General features: G+C 41.6%; 1 protein-coding gene across 2 annotated transcripts in view; it reads left to right on the forward strand.

Annotated features, from left to right (window-relative positions):
* Positions 1 to 24,546, forward strand: part of ppp2r2ba (protein phosphatase 2, regulatory subunit B, beta a) — a 51,579-nt gene that overhangs the window by 3,456 nt on the left and 23,577 nt on the right. Inside the window, exon 1 of one of the 2 annotated variants that reach the window (XM_020647766.3) lies at positions 21,837 to 22,682. The exons of the other annotated variant lie outside the window; for it this stretch is intronic. Coding sequence (XP_020503422.1) covers positions 22,613 to 22,682 — 70 coding nt within the window. The 5' untranslated portion in view covers positions 21,837 to 22,612. Of the gene's footprint in view, positions 1 to 21,836; positions 22,683 to 24,546 lie in introns of those variants that run through there. 2 annotated transcript variants of the gene reach the window in all.

The following is a 24,546-nucleotide window of genomic DNA, read 5'->3' on the forward strand; positions in this document are numbered from 1 at the left end:
TGTGTGTGTTTGTGTGTGTGTTTTCCCTTCTGCTGTTTTATGTTTGAGTCAGGGAAAAATGTGCGTCCCCCAACTGACGCCTTGCTGCCATCAATCAGCTTTCGTGTCCTGTTTCTGCTTCCTCCTCTTCCTCCTTCTAACTTCTGTAAAATCTGTAATATCAGCTCCAGATTATTCTTTAGTTTGAGTGTGACAGAAAAAAAAACAGAATAATGAATGAATATTTAGGATTATATGTGTGACTAGAAGAGTCTTTATGATGAATGGCTACACAGCAGAAATGTGTTGTGGTTGTATTTGTATACATGTATCTGTGTATTCTGCATTTGTCTTTAGCTGTTTTATTCATAAGAAGAGCAGAAAGCTTGTCATGGCGGCGCCTGAGGGACACTTCTGTCAGCATTTTTGACAAAGCACAACACCCAGTTGGAGTTTTGGTCTGTGAGGAACACAGCGTATGTTATCCTGCATCCTGTTATGTTGTTACTCTGACAGACACCCACTTCACAGCTCACAACACACTTCTCGTAGCCCCACCGTCCTCGCATGCCATTGGGGACAAACACCCTACAAACACTCACACACACTCATAAGGCAGCCACACGCTCGTACATGTGACTGCTGTGTTTCAGTGTGGTCAGCTTTTCTGTTTGAAGGGGAGAACGATGAGACAACGAGGAACAAGAGGTTGCTCAAAGAATACCAGAGAGTGATGGGAAGAAGAGGTTGTTCTTGAGTACACATTTATGTATCTTGAGCTTCAATTCAACATTTTAATCTTCCTGACAAGCAAAGAATCATCGAGACAAAGAAGAATGTCCATTAAGGGGCAGGCTGCTCTTGTTTCGGCATTGCACTCCCATATACAGTATGTGATGGTTTTGAAAGACAGTGATGATTAAGTCGAATCAGCAGAGCCAATGATCTTAAGCATTTTAGTCCCTAGAAAGGGACCAAAACACAGACTCTGCCCAGTAAATACAGGGGCTTTTTGTTCATCATCTGACCAATCCCTAAGCCCAACATAACCCTGATGACATCACCATGACATAAAGGTCATCTCATCAGATTGTGGAAAGCTTCTCCTGACCCACTGATGATATTATAAAACCGTTTTCGAAAGTAGACAAGAAGATAACCTTTAAGAGAAGTCCATTCATTTTTTAATGAGAATACACAGACAGATATATCGTAAAGCAAGACAGTTTTTTGGACTTTTTTTTGCCTTTTTGCCTTAATTGATAGAACAACTGAAGAGAGACAGGGCGTGTATGCAGAAGAGAGACGGGGTTGACGTTCAGAAAAGAGCAGAGGCAAGGAGTTGAAGTTGCAGGCCGATGCTTCAAGGACTGTACCAGACTGAGCTAAATCAAAAACCTGAAGCGAGTGACTTTTATGCCCACTGTAAATGCTTCATGTTCTCTTCTGCAGCAGATCATACAGTGTTGAATATATGGAAAAAGAAATCCCACTCATGGAATAGATTAGAAAAAATGATAGATATTATTAGAAGAGACATTGCTTGTCTGTTTTGTATAAATTCTCTTTCTGTTTGTAACAGAGCCAGATAAAGTATTCTGGTTGATCTGCATGCAGGACGCTCTCATACACAACCCCATTACCCCATACATACCATCACCCTGTACAGTTTGAAGTTGCACTCAGCTGTAATAATAGTCATCGGATTGAAGAGCTATATGTGAAAGTTGTCATTTATTGTGACACACCTTCATACGATAACCACATGACTGCAGTCACCATGACTCTAGTTATAAAAATAAACAACACACTTGTATAAACCTTACCAAACAATCTGACATTGTTCACGATCCAGAGAGTGTGAGCTTGTGTGAGCATCGTAATGTTGCTGCAGTCGTCAGTCCACCTGTTGGTGAGTGTGTCTGTGCGGTGGGTTTTTACACCAGCATGTGAAGAGCCGTGGCTGGAGACTACATGTGCATTGCGTCAGACATTTGCAATACATGGTTTGTAATATAGCGTGAACTATCCTCAGGCATTGAGTGCAATGAATAATTGTCTCTCAGAGTTGAGAAGTACAAACAATGTGTGATGTTGAAACATTAAAGGCTTTAAATGTGATTTTTTACACTTAAATGTAGCAGAAATCAAGTATATCCTCTGAAAATAACTCTGTGAGTCATGACTGTCTACAATGGGTGTAACACCCGAGTCCCACTGTCTGTGATGTTTTCAGAGTCCTATCTTCAGTTTGTTTACATCGCCCGGACGGCGGGCTGTCTCCTCCCCTCACGTATAAAAGTTGTTTAATTGAGGAACTAGAGAAAAGAAGAATAACATACTGTACTCACTGCTTAACTGTGTTTCTAGATCACGCTCATTTCAGGTAAATGTACATGCAGTGTGAAGATACCAGCATAATAAAGATCGCTAACATTATCATGCTAACACAACAATGCAGTGCAACTTGTTTTGGTTTCATGCTGGTGCTCAAGGGCGACATCTGCTGGATCAAAATGTCACATATTAAGCCTTTAATAAGCCTTTAGGTGGGAATGTTAGAAGAGGAATGGTGAAGTTTAGACTTGAGGTTAGAGGTTGTTAGGTTAAGTTATAGAACCTAAAAAGGGGTTAAGGTTAGTTTAAGGACATGGGAGAGTTATTCCCTTTTATAAAGCTGCATTACCTTGTCACAGTATTGATTAGGTTCATACCTATGGGCTATACAACACTCACTTTTACACTCACATGAAATGGAAGGACACACATGGCTGCCTGGAAGGACGAAAGCCAACACAAAACCTGATAATGTGTTTTTGAAAAAGTCGTGCAGAAGACATAAATTCAAGTGGATGTGTAGTTAGAAAGCTGAAACGTGTCCTATGAATCCCACCAGGTGGCTTTCAGGAGCCTGTGGGAACCAAGTGAACATGATGTTCTCCTTCACAGTAAGAAGAAAAACAGCATAACAACTCCGGTTCTAGTGCAGCACTCGTCTCATTTTACCACAAACATGTCCCGCTAGCTCTCCACAGCAAGTTGACATGAAAACAAGGAAAGAGCGATTACAGCGTCACTGAGACTCCCTTCACTCTCACAGCCTCATAGGAGGCAGCGTATCATTACAGCAAACACACATGACGCAAGCCTCCCCTTTCTTTATCCTTTCACAATCTGAAGAAGCAGCATCAACGTTTCACCTCCGGCCTGCCTCTAGACGGTTAGTCTTTCAGTGTTGGAGCCTCTCGTGTTATACAGCATCGACTCTGCTCCCCGTTAGGAGCTTCAGAGGCAGACAAACAGTCTCCTTATCGAGCCGCTCTGCTGGGCCCTTTTGCTCCGGCTGGCAGGCTGCAGCATGGAGTCAAACACTGCTATTGGGATTGGGGTATATATAGATCATCAGGATGGGCTTCCTCTTTCTCTGACTCTCCCTCTCCACCCATCTGTCTCTGTGCTTTTTATAAAAGATGCTGATGGCTCTCCTAACATCCCTTCATTAAACCCTGAGGTGAAACTAATGTGTTATTCTCCTCAAAGAATAATGTAGCAACGACGTAAACAGTCTCTGACATTATATTATTTTAATTTGATTTGTTCTGAGATTTGGTTGAATGAATCTTATCGTGTTATTGAACGTCTCTGATATTTTTTACTGGCACACACTGATGAGCACTTTACACCACATCCTCTGCCGTCAGTCTGTGAATGTGATGTGAATAGGACCTGTAGTGTATAAGCAGCTCTGAGTAGTCTCAGAGAAAGGGTAAGATTAGATAAAATAAGATAATGTGTACTTTCATTATCCCCTTGGGGAAACTTTCCCTGGACTTCATCCAGCTGCAATTTACAAGTAAGACTACAAAAGTGCTATCCAAGTCCTAGTCCGTTTATCCTTTACACACTAATAAATACAACATAGACAAATGCAGAATAAAGTACAAGTGTTCAGCACAAGGTGGAACACATTGATACAAGTGTTCCCAATTTACATTGCAGTCTGAATTCACTGTTGTTATTCAAACATTCCTCAAAAACATTGAGTGCCCGTCACAGAAAAACATTCAATAAAATATTTTTGTTTCTCTCATTTCTAATGATTTTCACTCTTAATAGTAAACCCTGGAGAGCATCTGAACCATTTGCCATCTTGATGTGAAAATTAAAAGTAACAACTGGATGAGTAATTAAATCAACAGGCTGGAAAATAAAGTTACTCAGAATAAAGTAGCTTGGATTCAACTTTAATGGGGTTTCACAGCAGCAAAGAAGAGGACGTACAGTTTCTAAAGATAGTCAACAAATGGCTACAACAACTGTACATATTTTAAATGATGCAACAGAAACAACAAACATGGGTAAATAATCTGTGTGTTTGATTAGATTATTACTTGTACTGGGAGTGTGTACTGAGGGTCCCATATATTTATTTCTGATTCAGTTTGATAGAGAAAAGGGGCATTGTGGAAGTGATAGTCTGGGGGTTTAAAAGGGACAGTGTGTAACAGATGTACAGCCTGTGTAATATAAACATGATCAAGAAACACGTATGATTGCCTGATTTACATTGAATTGAAAATACACATTTTATGTACACATAATGACTTTCACACTCACCATGTGAAGATTTGATCTATCAGATGGAGCTCTGAGCATGGACCATGAATTACAACATTTGGCGTGTTATTAGATTGACTTGTCTATTTGTTAGTGACTGCAAGGTTAGCTAGCTGGACGCCTGAAAAAGGAGAGAGGATGGAAGGAAAATGTGTGTTAAGAGGACCCATCGCTGCATAAGAACATGACCTCTGATTTTAGATGTTATTTCCAGAACAAAAAAACAAAACAGAACTGTGTGAAAGGAAGTGTAACAATGCATGATTTCCTCACATTGTGAAGGACTAGCTAAAGTTATGATCAAGAACATAGACGTCAGTTGACTTCCCTTGAATAAATTAAAGCTAATAAGATTTTAGATAGAAAGGCCCCAGATGTTTGTTTCCCTCTCTGATCTCGTAGAGCCCCTCTGTCTGGCCGACCTCAGTGATCCCCATAGGATGAAAGCCATTAAATACATTTCCCAGGAGCCCAGTGAGCAAGGACCCTACAAAGTCCTGACTGAGGTTCTCTGGGAGGAGCAGATGAGGAGGGTCTTAATTTAATCTCCTATGCTAGTGTCCCGCCCCCCTCTGTAGGACAGTAAAAAGGCACAAACTTTGATGTAACTACATAGAGTACATACCACCTCAACATGCTCCAGTAAGTCACTGGTTGGGACTAAAAGTGACAGATAATGATCTTTATTTCCAGGACAGTAGAAACAGAGCAGGTGGATTATCTCTGCAAACAACAAACAGCAGCGATGGCTTTGAACCAATCAGCTTTGGCTTTAGTTGCCCTTTTCAAAGTTTCCCAGCAGAGTTTTTTCATCTCCCTCTGAAAATAGCCCCCCGTTGTTGCACAGTCATCACACTCCTGTTTGCACAGAGTCACCTGAGTAACACGGTCGATAGGGAGCAGGGATCAAACCCAAACATTGTCTGGAGTACAGATTACTACAGATACAAATCTGTTTGTTGTGTTGTCTGCCCGTCAGCACCATGGACAGAGTATCAGGGTGTTGTGATGACCGGGATGAATATCACTCTTAGAGTACTACGATAGTGAAGGCTCTGACTGTTCAGTGTGAACGCTGTTCTACACATATATGAACCAGATAAATAATGAAGCTTAACGCTCCTGTATGAGACAGCTCCAGACTCTTCTTTCTGTTTCTGTTTTACTGCTCTGCTGTTCAGCCCACCCCACTACACACACACACACACACACACACACACACACACACACACACACATATACACACACACACACACACACACACACACACACACACACACACACACACACACACACACACACATACACACACACACACACACACACACATATACACGCACATACACACACACACACACACACACACACACACACACACACACACACACACACACACACACACACACACACACAACACACATATACATGCTCACAAACAAACACACACACACACACCCACATAAGCACAAACACACACATATACACGCACACACACACACACACACAAACACACACACACAAACACACACATACATATAAGCACAAAGACACTCACACGCACACACACACACACACACACACACACACACACACACACACACACACAGAAAGAAACACATAAGTCTCTGAATGGGTGGGTGCCACATGATGTCACATGATGAGTCATAAATCAGAAACCAGTTCTCCATCTGTCTGTGCCTCTGTACTTTTATATTTGTGTATGTTGTGTCAGACTTCTGGTATTTTCTGATAAGCAGCATCTCCACGCAGCACACACACACCTTATTTATAGCTGTAGCTGTTATTCAGCAAAAGAAGCTGGGGAAGTTTCCTGATGTTTGAGCTTTATTAGTCATCAGAAAGATCAATTTAAGACAATCTGATCAAATCAAACAAGTTTTCCGATTCATGCCTGAACGAATAAATCATAAATGTATACAGGTTCCTTAGCAACTCACATTGCACAAAATATACAACACATTTATTTACATGAGCTCTCTCTCTCTCATTTCTCTCTTTCTTTATATACTGTATATGTATGTATGAATGTGTGTGTGTGTGTGTGTGTGTGTGTGTGTGTGTGTGTGTGTGTGTGTGTGTGTGTGTGTGTGTGTGTGTGTGTGTGTGTGTGTGTGTGTGTGTGTGTGTGTGCGCGCGCGTGAGTGTTCGTGTGTATGTATGTGCGTGTGTGTGTGTATATACATGAACTGCCCTCTCCCCCTTCACTGACTCTGAAATGTTTAAAAGTCAGTACTGGATAGATTTACATTAAACTTGGCACAGATTCATGGTCCACTCACATCCAGTGATCTCCTTTCTTCCTCTCATCCTTCATCATATCTGTCTCTGTTTTTTGGTCTGGGTGTTTTTGGTTTGGAGGTTTATGGGTTGGCGAGGAGGCTCCTGGGGGTTTGTATGCACCATTTTTATGTGGAAACGTCTTTATAGGCACAAGATTCCCAATCTAGCTGGATTCACACTGTCTTTATTTAAATGTTCTTTTGATGCTTTAGAAGTTAAATGTAACCAATGGACTGATCAAATGTGTTAATGCTAGCCTCAACTAAACCCTGCCTACTGAAGGAATTATGAATTACCCAACAAAAAATACAATAAATGGGCTTTTGTTTCATCACTGACTGAACTGAATAAACCAGTTCCATAGCTGTAGACTAGTCGTAATCACAAACCTGCTTTAACAGCCTAACAATGACTTAGAAGCCAAGAATTTTACTCAATAGAGACTTTTACTTTATGTAAAAAAACCCACTTTTTTCTGATTTGATGCACCGAAGAAGTGTCTTCTTGTGAGCCTCTCTCCTGGAAAACATTTTTTAAGTCATCTGGCTGTTTCCATGATCATAAGTGACTGTATTTAAACTCTTACTGTCCGCCTCCCTGCTTCAGCCAGTGCCTGTATTTGTGGCTGTAATCTTATGGCATGTCAGGGCTTTCTTACACACACTAAAACTCCAAAGTGTTCGGGTAGTTTAGAGTTCACCCCAAACAGAGGCAGGGCTGGATATCAATGAAATATTGTTTAAATAACAGACACATGGGAAGAGAGAAAGAGAGCGAGCAAACAAGAACCATGTGATCATGACGCCTTGTGTCTCTGTATGAATCTAAGAAAAATAATGAAGTGTTTGAACTCCACTGCAGACTGGATTCTCTGCTGAAACATACAAACAGGTTCTACATGAACAGACCTCCACAGGCTGAAAGTGAATATGATGAAATAATCAGTATCTGCATGCTGATAGAGGGTTTTGACTAAATTCTTTGACCCAGATTCTGTGTTTCAACTTGTTGGAGTGGACGTGCTCGGAGATATAGAACCGGGCAAGATAAGGCACTTTTAGAGTCAGGCTATAAACACATTATTTTCTGTGTGTGATTTCCTTTCTTTATAAACTTTTGTTTTTTTCCCAACGCGCACACTGATAAGCACTGCAGGCAGAGCTGCGTTTTTTTTTTTTTACACGGGAAAAGCTTTTTTTTTTAAAATTTAATATGATATTAAAACTGTCAAGAACACATTCATGTTTATATTTCTTTATAGGGTTGAAGGTGTGCTTTGAAGAGTCCCTTCATTAAACAGCTTTGGTTGCAGTTCTGTCATTTTTTATTAACAAGCTGAGCAGAATGATTGCTTTCCAGTATTTATAGAGGACATTAGAAAGAGTACACTAGATTATGAGGATAATTTCAAAGACTGCAGATAACAACAGATTAAATTTAAAAAAAAAAGAAATGTTAGCAGATTGCCATTGTTGTAATATTGTCTCTCATTCATACAGACAGGTGTGGAATATTTTACCTTAATCCCTGTTGACTGTCAGGAATGTAACCAGATTCTCAATCCTGCCCCTGAGTCTGTTACACCCCCCCCCCCACCTTCTCCTCCATGGGATTATACAGACGTGACTGAATGAGACTCTGTGGGATCAGCACTTGTTATCTCATTTGTTCAACATATTCACCAAAAAGACTCCTGAGCTGATTTCATTCCAGGTCGAGGAAGATTTATGTCAGCGTTCACATCCAATGAAATCAAAGAAGACAAATGTCTCAGTATGGGAGCACACAGCTATTGGATGTTTACTGCAGCCTCTACATATGGAAAAACATTTTACAGGGATGCACAGATCTATGGGCTGAGTATTGATAACTGACGATACAGAGATGACCCATCGTAAAATAATTTGGCATTCATTGACGGCAGTAGCCGATACATATCTGTTGAGTTATCTCCATGTTTTAGTCCACTGTAAGGTTTGTGTTTTTTGAGAATTTTAAAGAAGTATTTTGAGTGAACACTAAAAGATGGCCTTATTTATGTTTGTATTTATGTATTATTGATAATATAGAAACATTGGAAATTTAATATGCATTAAATTGAATTGTAATAATTCAGTATTAATGTTTTCAAAGAAGAACGTTGGTGCTGGTTTGCACTAGAAGTGAAAATTGCTTCTCACTGAGATTGTGATTGTGAAGAAGGCTAAAGAGGCTTTGAGGTCTTTAACATAATGATATTATTTTATGTGAACAAAGATGAGATTATTAGAGGTTGTACATTTCTATGACTGCATTTGGTCTTACTCAAAGACGGAGTGATAAAGACTTTACCAATGTTCACTCTTGTTTTCACACTGTTGTTAAAGTGTGGTCGTTGGCCCGGATGAATAAGAAGAAACATTTAATTAAAAACATCAGTATGGGGTTCTGCTTTCAGATGAACGGTTATTTATGACACCAGAATCAGCCCAGATTTTCTCAAGTGCTGTGTCTTAATTTATTACCCCTCACCCATAACTTCTTTTAAACACTTAAAATTGTAAAGAAAATAAATGAATTCCAATTTCCAGATCATGTGCTGCTACACAACAATCGGATAGTGCTTGTAAAATGTGTGTCAGCACAACGACTGATTTAATAATCAGCCTGGTATTAACCTTTGAATAAATCAGCTTACAGTCCAATGTATTGGCTATAGTCTTACTTTACTTATGAGTAGAAGTCTGTTCCCAATCTGTTGTTGTAAAATGAGCTTTGTTCTCTGCTCTGGCTCTCAGTGATTAACTAACATTGATCTGACCAAATGGCTCTGTGACCCAGCGAGCAGAAACTGTAACTGGAGGCCTGCGTGTGACAAAGTGCAGAAAGGCTAAATGAGGACACACATCGGCAGCCAGCTGTGCTGCCAATGAAATACCTGGAATTGACTGAATGTTTTGGACATGAACACACTAATCTGTCCTGAGAGGCATTACGTCTTATTATTTCCTAAACTGTTTCTGTTACACTACTGGTGATAGAGAAGTAGCACTACAGTGATTTAGCCCCCTGCAGACAGTGGGCTGTATTTCATTGAGCCCATCTGGTCCTGTTTGAAAGTGTTGCTGAGTCTTAAGAGAGGCGGTCAGGCGGTAGAACAGAGCGATGAGTGATGGATGGGGTGATGGGGGTGGGGGGAAGCGGGGATAAGATGAGAGTGCAGATTTTAGCGGGGGGGGGGGGGGGGGGGGGGGGTGTAAAAAGAAGCTCTTTTCCGGCAGAGTTGAATCTCAGGCTTGGCTGCGGCACACTGCGCTGCCTGTTTTCATACCAAGCACTCTGACTCTGGCTCTTAACCAGCTCCGACCAACCAAAAGCCTCGGACCCCCACAACCCACCCCCACCCCCCGACTCTCCTCCTCTTTCTCTCTCTCTCTGACGTTTTGGCTCACCCTTTTCTTCCCCCTCTTCATCTCTCTGACTCTCATTCACTACCTCCTTTCTCTTTCCTATACCTTCACTCTTGTCTTTTCTCCTACCATCGGATCGGGCCTTTTTCTCCCGTCTTTCCGGTTTTACAGGGGGATGTGGGATAGGGCCAGGGGCTTCTGTGTTTCCATGGCGACACTTTGTATCCTGATGTCATTAGCATTGACGATGTGCAGCAGGGCCGAGCTGTCCTGGCAAAGAGGCTGTTTACTGTTTACCCCAAACTTAAACCATTCACTGGGAGGTTTCTGAACGTGTGTGTTACATCACAGCTCAGATCTCACATTCAGAGGAGGCTAACAATGAATAAAGATGCAACACAGGTTAAAAAGTGGTTATGTAAAAGCTTTTAGTGGAGTGTTCTTCTTGCAGCTGGGTTTGAGCCGCATAGGGAGAGTGTTGGAAAGGTGGAAATGTCTGCCTCATGAAGAAACATCCCCTCAGTGTGCTGCCTCACTGTATCATCACTGAAGCGTGTCTGTTGAGCAGGAAGTCCCAGCCGCCCTCCACGCTCCTCCTCCTCCTCGCTGCTCCACCATTCAGAAATGTGTGCCCACATGTATGACCTCATACATCTGTGGTGAACACTTGTCAGAGACGCTCCCACATCTCGTCCTCTCACAGATCACTCTCTTCAGGTCTCTCTGCAGGCCCTCAGCTGGCAGGTTGTGATCTCAGTCTTGCCACAGTCATTAGTTCTGCTTTGGTGTCTTAAGCTATCTGTGGACAGAATTATGGATCCCATATTGATGCGGTCATATTGCAAGGAGAGAACATGTATGATGCTCAGGGCATTCACATGATACATACGAAGACAGATATCAGATCTGTGTCATCCCTCCGTTATCCTTCATGTCTGATCTGACGGCTAACTATGGACTTAGGATGCAGAAAAAAGAACTTCCTGTATTGACTGAGACTGAGGTGTGCACACATGCATCACACACACACACAGGAAAGCACACACACACACACACACACACACACACACACACACACACACACACACTGGAATAAAAATGTTTTTGGGGGTCGTCACTCAGAAAAACAACACCAGAGAGCAGAGACTGTATTACAGTTCAGTGTATAGTTTTACATCATATATTTATAGCCTGTTTATTTGTTTGTCTGCAGGATATTTGAACAGTGAAATAGGACACTAATGTCTTACAGGCAGTATTGTATTTCGCTTTTATGACTTTAAACTGCACACATTTCTTGTTGTGTGAATAATTTGTTTGTTTTGGGGCATTTTATGTGAGCTTACAGGAAATGTTGTTTATTCAGCCATTATACATATACAATCATTCTTAAACAATACAATAGTTAATAACAGTTCAAATATAGTCAACAGTCATGTATTATGTAGTGACTGAAAAGGAAAAGGCAGAAGCAAAAAGCTTATAAACTCCTATCCTACATTCTTATAAAATTTAGCTACCAGCTCTCAGAAGGAAAAAGAAGAAAAAAAGAAAACAACAACAAATAAATCACTCACATTTATAATGATCGAAAGTAGCTTTGCAAAGCATTTTTTTGAAAACAAAAAGTGAATTACAGAATTGAAATGTGAGATATACTGAAAGAGAAGATGCAGCTTTTGGATGTTTTTTTATTGTCCCCCTTGTCCATCCATGCTGACCACAGAGTGATTCTGTCTTTGAGACAGTTTAGTTTAAGTGTCCTGACCGATGAGTTATTACATTAAGTGATATGATAGTCAAAGCTTATTTTAGGTTTCTGCAATCTTCTAAGGTCAGACCTTTGAGCTCAAAATGTGTTTTTTTTTCTTTTTTGTAGAGTTAGGGATGAGTGAGTGATTGTCACAAAAACTTTAGAAGTTTCTTCTTGATTTAAAAAGGCAGACTGCTGAAGTCACATATTAGCCTAAGCTGAACTGCACAATTCAAAATGTATATCTATCCCATCATTCCCAAAGCCACCAGGGAGCCTTAAGTTATATGATCTTTAATAAAAAAAAGTGATTGATACTATGGAGAAATTCATGCATTTGTCCACACGCTTCAACAAGTAAAGAGGAGGATATCTAATAAAAAGTATTTGACTATGTTATATGTAACTGTTGAATATTATATGGTGTATTTCCCACTAGTTTGTCTAAAATGACAATGCCTGGACTAATCTCATTTTTATCTGAAACAGACACAGGGTCACTTACATTTTCTTCAGCTGCAATTATTTGTGCCTGTGTCGGTATGTGTGCACAGTGCAATGTCTCTCTTTAGTCTCTATATTTAATCTGTGAGACGCCTATATTACCTGATATACAGAGCACACACTGTTATGTTATGTTAAGCATTAACAAGTTAATGTAAATGATGAATGATGAAACAGGTTAACTCGTGTTTTTCATGCATTTTGTTCACTATGTTGACTGTTCAATACTTCAATACCATGCAATACTTTCTTTCACCACATAGTGGTGCTCTAAGATTAGATCTGTTACTGCTGAAGGCAGCTCGCTCAGGCCCGCTTTATTATAACCTGCTATTTACCATGTAAGGATAGATAGATAGATAGATAGATAGATAGATAGATATATATATAGATATATAGCTATAGATAGATAGATAGATTTACTTTGCAACGTCTAATGTACTGTTAAGAAAAAAAGTGTTTTTGACAGACGTCCAGCAGGACAAGCAGACAGATGGACGGACCACTTTTGCCAGCTTGTCCCCTCACACTTGTACGTCAGATATATTGAGTCCCTGAGGCCGCAGTGCAACAAAAATCCCTCCTGACGGATCAATAGTGAGCAATAAAAATTAAGCCCTGTTCAAATGAGAAACTGGCTGTTTGAGCCAATAGACATGTTTCCATTAAAACAAGTGGCATGAATCTATCAGCACAGTGGTGGGGCCTGATCCCACCTTAAGCTCATCTTCAAACGTGTATGTGTGTAAGTGTGTGTGTGTGTGGCTGATGAAATGGACAGCTTGCCACCCTGTGGGCACCGCGACTACAGACTATCTGTGATCCACGCTGGCAGCTGCTCTGCCAAATGGGATTTTCCTGGAGATTACAGCCTCTAAGTGTGACACGCTCGCATGTGTTTGTCTTTGTTGTTGACTGAGTGCGTGTGAGGACTATTGTAATAAAGTTGTGTGTTTTGTGTGTGTGTTTTGTGTGTGTGTGTGTGTGTGTGTGTGTGTGTGTGTGTGTGTGTGTGTGTGTGTGTGTGTGTGTGTGTGTGTGTGTGTGTGTGTGTGTGTGTGTGTGTGTGTGTGTGTAGGGGTCTTGATCCGAGGTGCAATGAAAACATGTTCTCCTGTCACATGGGGCTGGTGGATCATGACTGAAGTCTCTCTGGCAAACTGAGGGAGGAAGGGGGGGGGGTTCTAATGTGGAGTCAGACCTTTTTCTTGGCTGCTGCTCCTATGAGCAACACTCAGCCTGTTTAAATAGACTTTCTCCTTCTGATGAATATCACTGGTAAAGGACATTCTGTGCTAACATTATGTGTTGAACGATTTGTTACAAAATGCTGTTTGTCATAAAGCTGATACGATCACATTTTGGTGTATGTTCAGTAAAATGTAAAAACAAGAAAAGGTGAATAATTACCACCAAATTCAACACCTCAACTGATTTATTTGAGGTTTTGTTTCTAGTCATGCTGAAATCATCAGAAAGCAAAGCTGGCTGTTTGAAATGTGGCTCAGATATTTGTTGGCACCAGACGATGAATCCTGAAGGTTCCCCGGACTTTTCATCCAGCCCCACAAGCTGATGATCAAAGTGTTTACTTTTTTCAGATTAAAATCTCTGTTACCTATTCACGCCCGCCGTTCATGTTTTCCAAAAATCTGTACACTCACCCCCCCCTCTTGAGATGAACTGCCAAGTCCCTGAGCTTTTTCATGGGTCTTTAACACTTGGTCTCACGTCCAAAGTGCAGAACAAGTAAAAGTCGTATTAGCATTAGTGTTGTTGTGATTAGCATGCTAACTTAGCTGGAGAACAGAGTGTTAGCAACTGACATACTGAGTATTGAACAATGTATTATATCACATCTTCATTATTTTATCGTGCATTGGGCTCAAACCTATGAACACATCAAATCATTTATATTGCATTAAGATGATCATGACTGCTGTCATTATCATACGGTCCTGTTTGTTATTATTGTTATTAGTTAAAAGTTTCATTTGATGACATCATTCTAACAAATGTTCTCGGTGTCTTGTTTAAATCTAACCCGCATTAAGAACTCGTTTGAGGAAATCAGGATGGAGTTTCCCCTTTAACCCACTTGCGAGGCGTTTTTTGTTTGCCTCAGCGTCTGCTCGGTGAGGAGCTGTCCTCAGTGCTGAACATAAGCTGTACATGACTCCCTGCTCATATATGGGGAGGTGGCTTTGTAGTCACTCACTAACCTGCTTAACCTACTTTCTACTCACAGCCCCGTCATCTGTCCACAGAGAGGAAAGTGCTGCAGGATAAATATAGAATACTCAACTGTGGACGAGAGACATGGACACCACCGTGCTTTGTATCCTCACCCGTAATGCATCACCGATCATTTCCCTTAATGAAACCCAGCGTCACTCCCAACATGAACTCCTCATGTTCGGCCCATTAACCCAACTGGTAGCAAACGTGTTGGGACGCGCCTGCACTATTATTGAGATGAATATGAGCAAAATAATGACATTTTAAGATCTTAATTGTCCAATTATGTTGACAGCTGTTGTGCTGCATTGCAATGCCAGTTCAATTTGCTGTTCCCTAGCAACCAGAGAGGCACAATGCAATGATTTTCTGTTAAGTGGCGTCATTTTCTCTCTGCAAGACCCACACTGTATATTCTGAAAACACGTTTAGATCCACACTGTGCTTGCTTCTCTAACACAAAGCTATAACATGCACGTCAATATACTGTTTAAATCATTCTTATTCTGTAAAATAAAGCTGCAGATGTGTGTGTGTATTTGTGTGTGTTTTTTATACCTTCTTGTGGCTCGTCTGTTCACCCTCGGGTCTAGTCAGAATTTCTACAAACTAAATCATTTTACTTGATTAATTTTCCTCCAACTTGCATCATCCTGAGCTAATCATTGAACATGCATTCTTTTCAATTAATTCATTATCAGGGGAGGTAGAGGGAGGGGTTGGATCGGGTCGGGGAGGTGTGGGGGAGGGGAGGGGAAAGCAGAGTCAGGGGGGAAACAGAAAATCCAATCGTGCAGGTCTTGAAGTCTCGGAGCAGTGGAGCATTAGTCTCATCCCGATGTAATTGGAATGACACCAAGAGTAAAGCCGGCTGATTTAGGGACAGCCTCTGGGCTTGATTTAATGCCCCCTACCAAAACTATACATTCATCTTTTTATCTTTTTTCTCATTCACTTGCCCAGACCCTCTGCCCTCCTCCTCTGTTTTTCCTCCCCCACCCTGCCTCACACTCCCATTCACTCCCCAGCTACAGACATGTATCGCCATCTGTACTCTCTGAAGCTGTGTGTTATAATATGTAAAGACAGGAGGTTGTAAAGTTCAAACAGAGCATGTATTTCTCCCTGTTTTTACTCACTCCTTATGGCATTTACACACTCGACTGGACGTGTTTTACCCTCACAGTGGTTTTGTTTAAACACTGTATAAATATCTAAGAGAAAAAGACCGGGGCAGACTAAGCAGGAGTATCCAGGCAAGGGTGCTGCATCCCGGGGGTTTGCTGCTGCTCTGTCCCCTGACAGATGGACTGCCGGGGCCAATCCTATTACCCCGTGTGTTTAGCTGCTCTTAATGCCAGGGTGGGATGCATGGCTAATGGAAGACAATGAATGTTTGGAGGGAGAATCTCAGGCCACTGAATGATGATCATCCTGATTTGTTTACTAACATGGAGGAGATAACAGCGGGGACAGTTATAGCCCTGATGACATGATAGGCTATATTTGAAAATGTTCCTTCAGCTTTGTGTAAATAAGTTAAAGAAAGGACTTTTATTAATATCCCTCTGGTCCCAAATGATGTTGACGTTTGTATTATTGTGCCCCTGTCAAATGATTTGGCTACATGTCATAAGTAGACATGTAGATCAACAAAATGTAATGCTTCATCACACTGCCTAATCATTAGCTCTCATGCAGCATAGCTCCACAAACAGCTAAGTTGGACAATTGGCCAATCCACCGTTTTCCTGCTGACTGATATATCTCAGCCTCTATGTGATGGATTTTCATTAAAATGCTGTACAATCATTTATGGTTCCCAGAGGATGGAGCCTTTCGACTTTGGTGATCCCTCAGACCTTTTTTTTTCTGCACTACCAGAGAAATGCAAAAAAAAGGCACATAATTGATTGATCGCCATAAAATTAATCTACAAATAATAAGTAAATAAATAAATGAATTGTTTCCTCTATGACATTTAAACCTTTGAGGCTTTAAGATGTATCACATCTAGTGTTTCTGGTTTGTATTTGTAGCTAGATAGTTGTCATCATCTTTCCACATGGCTGTGTAAACGGTCCATGTGGAGAGCAAAAAAGGTTGAGCACATCAGTTGTAATGCAATATGCAATCTAGTCGCGGCCAATTTTTAAAGGGGACATTTTGGGAAAAATCATCTTCTACAGTGTTTTTGAACATATATTTGGGTAACCTGAGTGTCTACTGACCCACAAAATGTGAAATAAATCCATCCAGTTCTTTGTTTGTGGTCTGCATAAGTCTTACAACACAGAGAAAAATGCTCTGTTTCAAATGTCCTCTCCTTGTGATGTCACAGTGGGATTCTGGTAAAAAAAAAAAATCCCCTCCACCCCCAGCGTAGAGCAATACCTTTGCGCAGGTCGGCCATTTTTATTCTCGCTACAGAGGAGTGATGTCTACTGGGAAAACTCAGGGGGGCTCATTGCATTTAAAGACACACACACCAAAATGGAGCCATTTAGACCACAGGGGACTGTTTGAAAAGGTGGAAAAGGGGGATAATATGTCCTCTTTAACTTTAAAGTCTATAAACAGATATTTGCATTAAAGTTCAGTTTATAATCCGCTCTTGAAGTCATCTCTCAATTCTGACGCTTTTCTCACTTCTCAAGTAATTCATCATATTGTGATCAAAGGCAAAGCACAGAAAAGTCAGTCTTAGCTTGAAGTCCCATACTGCTAACTGCTTGCTACACCATTGAACATTTGTCAAACGCTTCTAGAGCTGTATTGTCGTCAGACGATAACCAATGGGCACCAAGATGAGTGAACCTGTAACTTTAACCAGTAAAACAAGACTGTGTCTTTGTTTATGAAATATTTATGTTCAAATATTTGGAAATTCCCATCAACATTTCCTGTACTGTTATTTCTGTACCAATGTTAGCATGCTAACATGCTGGTGGTCATAATACCTGCTGAAACTCATCATGTTAGCATTGTTAAGACTGTAGACTCAGTCATAATATTTCTACCTTAATGGGACAAGCCCTGCATTTGTCAGGTCCTTCATGGTGTATATAGATATTAATATCTGGTTAATTATCAGCAAGCAGTACAGACAGTAGAGATATTTTTAAGCACAATACATTGCATTCTGTAAGAAACTATTTCTCATATCCAACGTGCTGCCATTTACAGATATTGTGAAACTTGAAGAAGAGGACGTTATGTTCGTACTTTTGACTTGTTTCTAGATACAGAAAACAAGTAAAGACAAAGTTTAACATATAGACCTTGTCTGGTTTTCTTCATTCAGGCTAAAATCAACTCCTGGTCATGGCTGCCCTGACCTACTTAAAAAGGTTCATTTTTTGGTTTCTTTAATCTAATATTTGGAGGAAATCCTGTTTTCAAGAACACAGAACTGATGTTTGGGGCAGAAGTGGACTCAATTACTCAAATCTTCTATTTCATTTATAATTTGTCTCTTACTCATTCATCCAATTTGTAGCTCAACAATAAGTTTTCCATGTCTCTCTTTTCTGTGAATAATACTAAATCAATCTTAAAATGTGATTACCAGTGTTGGTTATTGAATATATTTTGTTTTGATTTATTGTAATCTCATATTTGGTGGATTTTCCAGAATGAAAGAATCAAACATTTTGTGTAAAGTCAATATGTCTTTCATTGCACTCTTGATACATGAAGAACTGCAGTAAGGGAGTAGAATTGTTCTGCTGTGGTCAAATATCTATACTACTGTGTACACGTGTACATGTATGGTGCTTGGTATGCAGACAGCGTCTTTGCCGCCTGTAGCCCTATGCGGGCCTCCCCAGGTCAAACAATTACCACACATCAAGGAAAGCAATTGGGCATGACTAAAATATCATGGCTGTGTGATTGTGTCCCTATGTTTGGGCTGCTCAGGCCTAATTTAACCCACTTTGTCCGTACAATCGAGGAGAATCGAGGACACGCTCCTCAATTCCCGGGGCCCCCCAAGCATTTCCTGCAAGCCTGACACACGGCAGCTGGGTTAGATGCGCTGTCACAGGTCTCTTACCCAGCCAGGTGGGAGATGGGGAGTAATGAGCAAGAGAAGTGAGGAAGCAGAGGAGAAATGAGGCTGGAGGTAGAGGAGGGAGCGTTAAGTGAGACACAGGGGGGCAGAAACTTTACGCTTTTTCAGGAAGCCATTTTCACATAATGCACTTCTGGAACATTTCAGGAGAACCCCTGAAATCTTCATGAGTTGCTCTCCTCACAGCGTGAAGTTTTCCTTGTCGGATGGGGGAGGGGTGTTCACATATAGTGAATGGACACATCAACGTGGTGTACCACATGGAGTCCCAAGCTATGAAGACAATTCTTACCTTTATATTAATGCTACATGCAAAAGGACATATTCACAGTATAAATGAAAGATTGGAAAATAATACGTGAAGCAAGAGAAATGAAACATGCAGCTTCATTACATGCACAGACATTGTCCCATCATGCAGTGGACACTAAACATCATCACTCTGCCCGCTGGCCTGTGCTGAATTCATAGTATCTGCCAGTTCACACAATCCTGACAGAAATTTCAGTAGGGGGCTGGCTGAAACAAAGTCTGGATAAACTCAGAGTGAAATATTTGATTTTGTGCTTTTTTAGTGCCCGTGTGTAAAGGCTGTAAAGTCTTTGAACATATTTGGATACATATTTGAGGTCCCGTGTGATACGAGCAATTCCAGACAATAAGAGGGTTGTTGCTTCAAGACCAATACATTTTGGTTTCAGTAACACCGAACCACAACAGAAGTGAACTCAGTTGACTTTAGAAAAGTGCAAGTCTAGATTGTATATCTGCAAATATTAGAAAAGAGACCCAACATTAATCCACCATGAAAATGACTTTGGCAACAGTGGAAAGAACTACTATCTTTAAAATCAACAATATATATAGGAATTCAGTTTGGTGCCCTTTGGCACCCATTGAAGGTCTCTGAGTCAAACTGCACTGTTATGAAAAGCCAATTTCAACTGACAAGGTACACTAATATTACCAGAATTTCTGCAAATATGGCTTTGCTAGCATCTAAAGCCTGAATGATATCTGCAGGGATGAACACTCTGCCTTCCGATTGTTGCTTTATGTCTGGCTTCCTGCTCCGTCACTCTCTTTTTCTCTTCTTAGCTTCACACGTCTTCGTCCTCTTCTGTCTCTTAGCCTCAGCCGTTGTATCAAACAGTACCAGTACTAGCTAACAGGCTAGTGCAGTAAAGCGCTACAAAACTTACATTGAGCTATAAGCATGCAACCTGGGCGCTCTGTGGACATGGCCTGTTGAAAGTTGTTGTTCTTTTAGCTTGTTTTGAAACTGTTATTTTAAGGTGGTGGAGTAAAATATTGTTAGGCAGAAACCCTCAAGTAGAAGCATACTCATTGGACAGAATGGGCTGAGATAGAAAGATGCACAGCAAAAAAAAAAAAAAAAAATGCTGTTGAGTTTCTTTCCACCGGACTATTTTGGGCCTTTTTGACAAAGCAGGAGAAAAGGGGGAAAGTAGAAGGGGGGATAATGGAAGAGAAAATTGGCTTATATACACATGGATTGAGTTTGGGGCAGGCAGGGAGATGGTGAATGTCATTAGTGGGTAAGCATTGATCCCAAGCTCTGGCTCCATGCAGCAGCTTCCACTTATTCCTTCATTATACAGTCAAATAGAAGTGCCAACCCTGTCCCCTTCATCTGTCTGCATCCCCCCCCTCACCTCCTGACAAACCTGAACCTCTGCTCCATGCAGCTTCATTCTGCTAAACCCATTGTTTCTTTCACTGATTCCATATCAATTTCATTTCGTTCTTGCTGCTCAGCTGTAACTTAGCCCAAGTCTCTGTGTTTCTTTTGTGCTCGCAGACCCTGTTTAAATATTGATAGAGAGTGGAAGCACCGCCGACTACTCAGCCGGGGTCAAGGATGGCAGAGTTTCAGAGCAGATTTCATTAGGGGAGCAGATGACTGTAAATATGGAAGCATGTGAATCGCGGGCCCTCGACGACCGCTCCAGCAGTCTTCATTATCCCCCCGCGTGGCTACCGCCCTGTAATGTATTCCGATGGAGATGAAGGTTGGAGGGTGATGGGGTGTGTAAAATAGCATGTGTAGGAAGGCCCCTGCTTTTTTTTTTATGGTATGAGCAGCATGCCACTCTCACAGCCAGATCCCCATTAGTACAGGAGCAGAGGATTGGGTGTGCAAATGGTTGCATGGATTAGAGAGCTAATGCGTTTAGGAGAGGGGGCTCCACCATCTCTTTATTGCTGCTGATGCTGTGTGTGTGTGTGTGTGTGTGTTGATTCTCGCACAGGGGAGATACCCAGTCCCTTTGTGGAGCTGAGGAGATTTAGGGTAAAGTGAGTAGATAAGGGCAGGGATGCACAAAGTGATGCAAAACACACACACACACACACACACACACACACACACACACACACACACACACACACACACACACACACACACACACATCAAAGACTTTGACCAGAAGAAGCTGGTTGCTGGTTGTGTGTGTTGTGTTATTAAGCTCAGCATGGAAATGAGATCTTTCCCTGAAAGAGGTGCAGACGGCGGCCCTACTAATCTAATTAATCAGCGTCTGGGTTTTTCATTTTCTTCTGCCCTCTTTTCTGCTCCTCTTTGTCGCTCTCTCGACTCATCCTTCCTCCTCCTCCTTCCGTCTGGATTTCTCTTAATCTGAACTTTATGTCCTCTTTCAAGTGTTTGCAAGGCCATATGTAATGTCATGTTCTTCCTATACCACAAGTTATAAAACCCTCTGTTGTCTTATACTGGTATACTTGCCCAGAAAAGGAGAGTATAGTCTCACTGCTAAATGCATAGATGCCTCTGCAGCAGCATGCAGGGATGGTGATGGTGATGGCAGGCTTAAGAGGCAACCTGCTACCAGACAATACGGCAGCTGTCGACTTTGCACGCACAAGCCTCGCTGGTGGTCATCAAGCTGTGGGCAGACAGAGTTTAAACTCCTTGTCTTGTGCTGCTGCTGGTGGTTCGAGGGAGCGTCACATTTGCTGCTCGTGGGTTTTTTTTAAAGAGCCAGGCAGGCGGCAGCATGGGAGGGGCCCTGCTTTTACTGAAGCGCAGAAGCAGCAGAAGCAGCGCGGTGCGTAACTACAGTGGAGCTCTGCGCAGTGAGTCAGCTTAGGTATCACACAGGCGCCGGCAAGTGAATGAATGAAGACAGAGAGAGAGGAGAGCCCTGCAAGATCTGGAGACAGAAAAGGCGAAGGTGTCCAACTCTGGAGAGGAGAATCTGACACGGAAACACAGAAGTGATCGGAGCAAGCTTGTTGACGCATAATCCCACCCTCCCCGCCGGCACTGGGAGGGGGCAAATCTAGCCTGCCTAAACTCCAATCCTGCCAAAGAGATTAACGGAGTGCGCTGCAGCAGGTTCAGAGCCAGCAAGAACATTTGATACGAGTTTATTTGAATATATCTCAGATATTTTTTGGAAGAATTCTTTGGAAAACAGATCGAGGAGCTATTGCGCGCATCATTAGAGGCGATTGATTTCCCTGTTGGATTCGGCACTGTCACTGCGCCGCGGACTGTGCGGGTTTTAGATGCGTTCTGCGGTGTGGACAGGACCTATCATCATCATCACCATCATCATCATAGCAGGTATTTGATCGGGATTGTGTTGCTTACATCGGAGATCTGGAGCCATGACAGGCCCCCCGCTGGTCCCACAGCCCGCCTGCTGACGGTACCGGGCAGGATGGGAGCAGGTCTGCCGCGTTTAGGATCCCGAAGAAGCCGATTTATCAATGGAGGAGGAGAGTGACACCCGGAAAATTAACAACAGCTTCCTTCGTGACCACAACTATGCAACCGAAGGTATTTAAATCGATGATGAGTAAAAAAAAAAAAAAAAAAGGTTGAGAAAAATAACTTGAGGCTGTAGCTAGAGGCATGCCTATATCACAGACAAAACACAAGTCACTGCATTGGATTTTATAAAGCATGCAAAATAAATCAAAAATGCTTTAAAGTAGATATCATTGAAAACATGGTTTACTGTTCATTTATTTGGTGATATAAAAATCCTCCTAAAAGGCTTTATGATGATGCTTAGGTCACCATAAAGGTATATGAATGCACATTTAATCTCGTCAGGCACAGTTAAAGATGTCACAGGGCCAGAGGAGGAATATTCTGGCCATTTGTCATAAACATGGAGGCAGTGCAGGGCGCCTGGTGTCAATAGTAGAGGATGACGAGGTGGCTTCCAATCATACCTGCTATTTCGGGATGGCAATCCTGACTGATGGGAATCAGGGATTTAATCTGTATTAAAGGCAGCAGTGGAATAAAAGCTTCTTTTACAGTCTATACAGAACATGTGATGCAGTAGAAATGATACATTAATAATGAAAGAGGGGAGAGGAGTCTGCTGGAATAATTACTCAGAGACTGAGACGATGTCCTCATTTAAAGAGGAATCCTCGGTTTATCGCTCCCTCTCTCTAGAACACACACACACACACACACACACACACACACACACACACACACACACACACACACACACACATCACATATACTCACACACAGTGTATCTTTACTGTACACACTCATAACTAGAGCTCTTAACAATAGCTGTTCTTCACTGCAGCCTCCTGCACATGTGTGTTTCCTCCTCACTGACCACACACACATCACCCTCTTGATTATCAGCCTGTTAACTGTTTGATGCTTAATAGTTCCCCAATGCTCCACCAATCAGTTGCACCTGTCCCCAGCAAGCTGCTTAGCTCATTGATCAACATAAAGCATTGATTTACAGGTGAAAGCCTCCATTAATCTCATTACCAGCTCGGGGTCTCCATTCAGTGATTATGCAGATCGGTTATGGACGTTTACTGCTGTGCTGATATCAGAGAGACAATAAAACTACCGAGGGCTTTTCATTGCAGCAGTTAGAACTGATTTGTTTTATACACACACAAACCATAATCCCATTATGTGATGCTGTAATGTAGCACGAGACAGCCGCTCTAAATATACCAAATCACATTTCAAACACGTCTTTTACTAAAATAATTTGATGAAAGAAATGTGCTTTTGTTAGAAGTATTTTTCCATCCTGATTAAGGATTATATTTTATATTTAAGTGGCCTTATTGTTTCAAATTTATATTCTCTACGGCTCCATGCTTTTATTATTATTTCACTATTGACATATTTCAGCCCCCACTTAGCATAATATTCAAATATAGAAAAACAGGAAAAAACCTGTGAAATATGACTGTTGAAACAATACTTTAAAAATCATATTCAGCATCTCTCTGAACAATAGATGGAAACTATAGGTTGTTGGAGGGTATGTGCCTGCAGGGTGGGTCAGAGCCAGCAGCTTCTTCCATTTTCCAACAGCTATGTTACTGAAGCCAAAACAGGTTGTAGAGAGGCTAAGTCAAGGCTCAGAAGGCCGTACCCCCCTTTTTTCATTTAAACGTACTACAGCATCATCATTCGTTCCACTCCCGCACTTACAGATGATTTGCTGTCACTCCTAAACACACACAGGCTGGTTCAGAGCGAGAAGTGAAGGAGTGGGGGTGGGAGTGATGGATATCTTTGTTTGATGTGTGCTGAGATAAAAAACAGGAAGGGATCTTGTGTCTTGCAGCTTCTCTCTCTCTCTGTCTCACTCTGAGACTCTCTGTCATATTCACTGGATCAAGAGAGAGAGAGAGTG

The sequence above is a fragment of the Labrus bergylta genome, chromosome 9 (genome assembly GCF_963930695.1).
Source record: "Labrus bergylta chromosome 9, fLabBer1.1, whole genome shotgun sequence".
Lineage (NCBI taxonomy): Eukaryota > Metazoa > Chordata > Actinopteri > Labriformes > Labridae > Labrus > Labrus bergylta.